Here is a 6,000-nt window from a genome sequence, read left to right on the forward strand (position 1 = left end):
GGTCCACATATTGACTACCCCTGCTCTGTGGGATCACTCCTCCTCCTACCAGAGCTGTGGCTCTCCCCCACCTCCCCACATGTACATCAGCTAGTGCAGCTGAGCTGACATGTTGAAGAAAGGTATCTCTGCTAGGTAATAGAGCATCCATCTTCATTTCTCTTCCCCCTTCTCTTGAGCATCTTATTGTGACTTTGAGTCCTGAGGCAGTGCATCTTCAAGCTAGCCTTGCTCAGGCAAAACCACAACTTGGGACCTGGTTAATGCTCCCAGCACAATATAGAATTTGCTTAAACTAAAATTTGGATTTGTGCAGTGTCCTTAATACTTGAAGCTTCCTAAACAGTTTGCAGATTAGTTGGATACTGGTAGTTAAGTGATGGAGTAGACAAGACAAGCACAGCTTCCATTATATGATGAGCAGTAGCTTTCAGAGACTTGAATATTAGGTGTTTTTTGTTTTTGTTTTTGTTTTTCAGAGAGGTGATGTTGTCTGGAATACATCTATAATGCCTGAATATTTTATTTAGAGAATTGGCTTGCAGTCTTTAACTTCTAACTGGACAGTCATCAGAGGCATCCTCTATCTGAAAAAAGTACCTCTAATTAATAGTACAATTTTTCCTTTAGCCTCCTACCAAATACTGTATTGCATTGCTGACATTTGTCTTGCAGTGTGACTTGAACTGCGTTGAACTTCTGGCTCAGTGATCAGAGTATGACCTCCCTTATCCTTTCAAACTAATTGACAACTTGTTGACCGTAATCATCTTGAATGGTCAGCTCACAGCAGGGAGATAAACTGGAATCTTGCTTAGAGGAGCCTGATTTACACAATAATCTGAAAACCATTTCCATTTTTATGCCATCTTGTTATATAGATGAGTTTCCTCTCTGATACAAGCACCACTTCCTGGTATATTGTATTGCAGTACTAAGCCATTGGCCAAGCAATGGGAAGACTTATGTAGCTATCACACGTAAAATACTTCAACTTGTGAAAACTTCATTTTTAGACAGCTTCCCACTTTTGCCAAGCTGTATCTGTTTTTATTTTACACATCAGAATAAAGTGGTCTGAAAGACTGGTCATTCTTAAGGTTGAAGAGTGACTAGGGTAAAAATAAATTAGAGTGTAAGTAACATATACTTCTATTGATGAACAAGATCAAGTTTGATATTTTCTAATTATTTAACTCCATATAACTTGTTATCTTTGCTCAAGTTACATTCTGTTTTTTACGAGCTTTATTTTATTAGTTGCCAAGAGCTCTCAATTTGCCAGTAAGGTCAGTGGGAGTTGAGGATGCTCAGCACCTCATAAGAGCAGACCCTACATAACTGAGAAAAAGCAAAACTTTCTTTTTAAATACAGCACATCCAAATTATAATGTAGACTTGCAAAAAAAGTATTTATCAATGAGCCCAAAAATATGGTGCTCTAAATCTTTGACACAATGTTAACAATGTATTGTTAGCATTGTTAGCATTGTACTGTACTCAGAAGATGTCTATTGAAAAAATTTGGTTCTCCACATCCTTTCCTGGTATAACTACTGGCAGAGGTGTGTTCTGGCTTTTTTGATAATTTGTCAAGGACCATTTCCTTATGTGCATCCTATTGCCACCACAAGTCCAACTGTGCTGAATACTACCGCCAAGTGTTAAAATGCATTTTGGTATTGCACTCCTCTACAAGGAAGCAGACGGTTCTTAAATTTGGGGTTCAGACCAGAAACTAATGCTGCCAGATCCTTAGCTAGTGATAACCACCATAAGCTTCTGGAAAGACAAGGTGGGTAAGGTAATATCTCTTATTGAACCAACTTCTGTTGGTGAAAAAGACAAGGTTTTTGTGCTTATGCAGATTTTCTTCCTACGACCAACTACAGTGTGGCTACAGCAACACTGCAAACATAAAGCTCTTGGAAATTATTGGATGGGAAGTGCTATAGAAGAGCAAAGCAATATTACCTACTATTGGTAGGAAAAACTTCTGTTTTTTACAAAGTTATGTTTAATTTTCAGATGACAAAATGACTGGCATAGAGAATGAAACTGTAAGAGGCAAAGCCATGGAGGAGGAAAGCACCGAACAGAAAAAGGAACGAGAGAAAAAGAAAAGGTCGAGGGTTAAACAGGTGCTGTCAGATATAGCAAAACAAGTGGATTTCTGGTTTGGAGATGTCAACCTTCACAAAGACAAATTCCTCCGAGAACAAATAGAGAAGTCTAGAGATGGATGTAAGTTTGTTCTAAAATAATTGAGAAAGTGGTAAACAAATTTTTGTTTTGAATTGTAATTTCATCTGCAGTGGTGACGTTCTGAATTATTGCATATATAAATTATGGAGGCATTCTGCAGGTTTAGCTGCTGTGGAGGGGAAAAAAAGCCCATGCAAGCAACTGGAGCAATGACAGTCCACTCATAAGAGAGAGATGGTTACTGGGCTTATGAGGAATCTTATTTATCCTTATTCTTTTCCTTCCCTTACATCCTATTATGATCGTGATTTTGAAGAATCTTCATGGGTGAAAATTCATGGTTCTTTTGATTTTGTGCTTTTTTATTTGTTTTTTTTGTTTTGTTTTAAATCCGTGAAAAAATATGAAAGCATACTCTCACTATTAATATTTGGTTTATAGTGTAGCTGGTATGGAATCACGAGAGCTCTCACTTTTGTTTTGCTTTTGGTTTTGTTCCAGCTTTTTTTATTTTGTGTTTTATATGTTTGGATGAGTGAATGGTTGTTCCTTTGCATGGCAAGGAAGGCTAGTGACAGTTTTGTTCTCTGTCCTTTGATTTTTGTTTGTGTGGTTTGTTTGACTTTTACCTTACAAAGGAAAAAAACTACAGGTGTCACAAATTTTTACTTAGGTTTCTTAAAGAACCACAGAACACCTGTCATTTGAGATGGAAAAGGTTCTTTCAGCTGTATTGTGCTATGTGATGTGATTTTTGTGATGCTAATACAGGCTCAAAGGTCCTTTGATTTTTGGTAAGGTATTGTAGACATCCTCCTATGTGGGATTGTATGGTAAGTGCATGTACTAGAGTTACTTTTTATCAAAGGTTTCAGAGTAGCAGCCGTGTTAGTCTGTATCCGCAAAAAGAACAGGAGTACTTGTGGCACCTTAGAGACTAACTCCTGTTCTTTTTGCGGATACAGACTAACACGGCTGCTACTCTGAAACCTGTCATTATGCAAAGCACTGCATTTAGCCGTATGGAGTGGAAATCCATCAACTTCATGAAAAAATTTGTTAGTCTCTAAGGTGCCACAAGTACTCCTGTTCTTTTATATCAAATGCTATGCAATCTAAAAATGATGTTAAAGCCCTCTTCCAAACAGCTATATAGTAACCTTTTTTCTGCATATTAATCTTAAACTTGGTAAAAATGTTACCAGTAGAAATATTGCAACAGTTTCTGTCAAGCTTTTAGCAACATAACTCATTACTACTAAATAGAGGGAGTGAAGGGATCTTTTGTAATGGGAGCATTGGGTTGAATCTGAACACTAAGGCCTGGTCTACACTAGGCGTTTATGTCGAAGTTAGCGCCGTTACATCGAATTAACCCTGCACCCGTCCACACCGCGAAGGTATTTAGTTCGACATAGAGGTCTCTTTAATTCGACTTCTGTACTCCTCCCCGACGAGGGGAGTAGCGCTAAATTCGACATGGCCATGTCGAATTAGGCTAGGTGTGGATGGAAATCGACGTTAATAGCTCCGGGAGCTATCCCACAGTGCACCACTCTGTTGACGCTCTGGACAGCAGTACGAGCTCGGATGCTCTGACCAGCCACACAGGAAAAGCCCCGGGAAAATTTGAATTTGAATTCCTTTTCCTGTCTGGCCAGTTTGAATCTCATTTCCTGTCTGGACATCGTGGCGAGCTCAGCAGCACTGGCAACGATGCAGAGCTCTCCAGCACTGATGGCAGTGCAAGCTCAGAATAGAAAGAGGGCCCCAGCATGGACTGATCGGGAAGTCTTGGATCTCATCGCTGTGTGGGGCGATGAGTCCGTGCTTTCCGAGCTGCGATCCAAAAGACGGAATGCAAAGATCTATGAGAAGATCTCTAAAGACATGGCAGAGAGAGGATACAGCCGGGATGTAACGCAGTGCCGCGTGAAAATCAAGGAGCTGAGGCAAGGCTACCAGAAGACCAAAGAGGCAAACGGACGCTCCGGATCCCATCCCCAGACATCCCGTTTCTACGAGGCACTGCATTCCATCCTCGGTGCGGCCGCCACCACTACCCCACCACTGACTGTGGACTCTGAGGATGGGATAGTGTCCACGGCCGGATCCTCGGACATGTTAGCGGACGGGGAAGATGAGGAAGGAGATGAGGAGGACGAGGCAGTCGACAGCGCTCACAACGCTGATTTCCCCGACAGCCAGGATCTCTTCATCACCCTTACAGAGATCCCCTACCAACCCTCCCCAGCCGTTACCCCGGACACAGAATCTGGTGAAGGATCATCCAGTAAGTGTTGTAAACATCTAAACATTTATTTGTAACAGAACATGATTATTAACAATGTAAAAAATGGGTTTCTCATGATTACTTTGAATAACTTAACGGTTCAGTCATGGGCAGTGCAAGTATTTCAAAAAAATCTAGCAATGTCCGGTTTTGCATGATTGTCCTGCCCAAGCCGCTCTACTGTGTAGTCCCTGCTACTGCAGCTACAGTAAGATGCGGTCTATATGTCCGGGGATGGAGCAGAAATCCTCCGGGGACATCTCAAGGAAGCTCTCCTGCAGGTAATTTGAAATCCGCTGCATTAGGTTCTTGGGGAGAGCGGCCTTATTGGGTCCTCCGTTGTAGGACACGTTGCCGCGCCACGAGACTAGCAAGTACTCCGGAATCATTGCTTGGCACAGCATGGCGGCATACGGCCCTGGTCTTTGAAGGCTTTCCCGGAGCATTCTCTGTCTGTCGCTCTCAGAGATCCTCATGAGGGTGATGTCGCTCATGACGACCTGCTTTGAATGAGGTAGGGGAATGTTAGTGTTGGGACTGCTTTACCGTTCCTTTACAGAACTGTAACCGCTGGTTTGCAGCCACGCGGTGGAGGCGGGAGAGGGTCAGCCGAAAGGGATCGTTCCCGGGGACAGCCGCGAGGGTGTGGGACAGGAGCAGACTTCCTGCTTGCCGGATTGCTGGCAGCAGGGACCGACATTGATTTCAATGTGAAATGAGGCCATTGCTAATATTAAAGTTTTAAGCTGCCACGAATCTACGGCTTACCATGTCTGCGTGCAAGAGCAATTCCGTTGTCCTGACAGGGTTCTCGAAAGTGCTCTGCAAAACCCCAGACACTGAATGCGAAGGCCGAGAATTCGACCTTGTGCTGAGTGTGCATGTGATAGGTGCTGTGCATGGTCCTGTTCACAGAGAAAGACTATGTTCTTTGTTCACAAGTACATTTAGCTTTCTGAGGAATTCACTCCCTTTTTCCCATTCCCACAGCCCCATCTGCGACTGTCTCACAACCTAGCCTGTCATCACACTCCCAGAGGCTAGGGAGGATTAGGCATAAGAAGAAGAGGACACGGGAGGACATGTTCTCCGAGCTTATAGCCTGCTCCAGAGCACAGGCAGCACAGCAGACCCAGTGGCGGGAGAACTTGTCCCAAATGCACCAAGCCAACATGGATCGGGAGGAGAGGTGGCGTCAGGAAGACCAGCAGGCGACTCAAACCCTGCTTGGACTACTGAGGGAGCAAACGGACACGCTCCGGCGCCTTGTGGATGTTCTGCAGGAACGGAGGCAGGAGGACAGAGCCCCGCTGCAGTCCATCTCTAACCGCCCTCCCCCGCCACCAAGTCCCATACTCCCTTCACCCAAAGTGCACAGAAGGAGAGGCGGCAGAGTCCCTGCTAACTCTCACTGCACCCCTGCAGAGAGCTCGAGCAGCAGAAGGCTCTCAGGCCTTGTCTACACTACGAGAGTAGTTCGATTTTACTTAAATCGAATATTT

At 43.7% G+C, this 6,000-nt stretch overlaps 1 protein-coding gene across 2 annotated transcripts in view; it reads left to right on the forward strand.

The window, feature by feature from the left end:
• LARP7 (La ribonucleoprotein 7, transcriptional regulator) overlaps positions 1–6,000 on the forward strand; it is a 46,057-nt gene that overhangs the window by 2,299 nt on the left and 37,758 nt on the right. For both annotated transcript variants that reach the window (XM_034771258.1, XM_034771259.1), the window contains exon 2: positions 2,029–2,244. In XM_034771258.1, coding sequence (XP_034627149.1) covers positions 2,037–2,244 — 208 coding nt within the window. In that variant the 5' untranslated portion in view covers positions 2,029–2,036. The remainder of the gene's footprint in view (positions 1–2,028; positions 2,245–6,000) is intronic.

Source organism: Trachemys scripta, chromosome 5 (assembly GCF_013100865.1).
Source record: "Trachemys scripta elegans isolate TJP31775 chromosome 5, CAS_Tse_1.0, whole genome shotgun sequence".
NCBI lineage: Eukaryota > Metazoa > Chordata > Testudines > Emydidae > Trachemys > Trachemys scripta.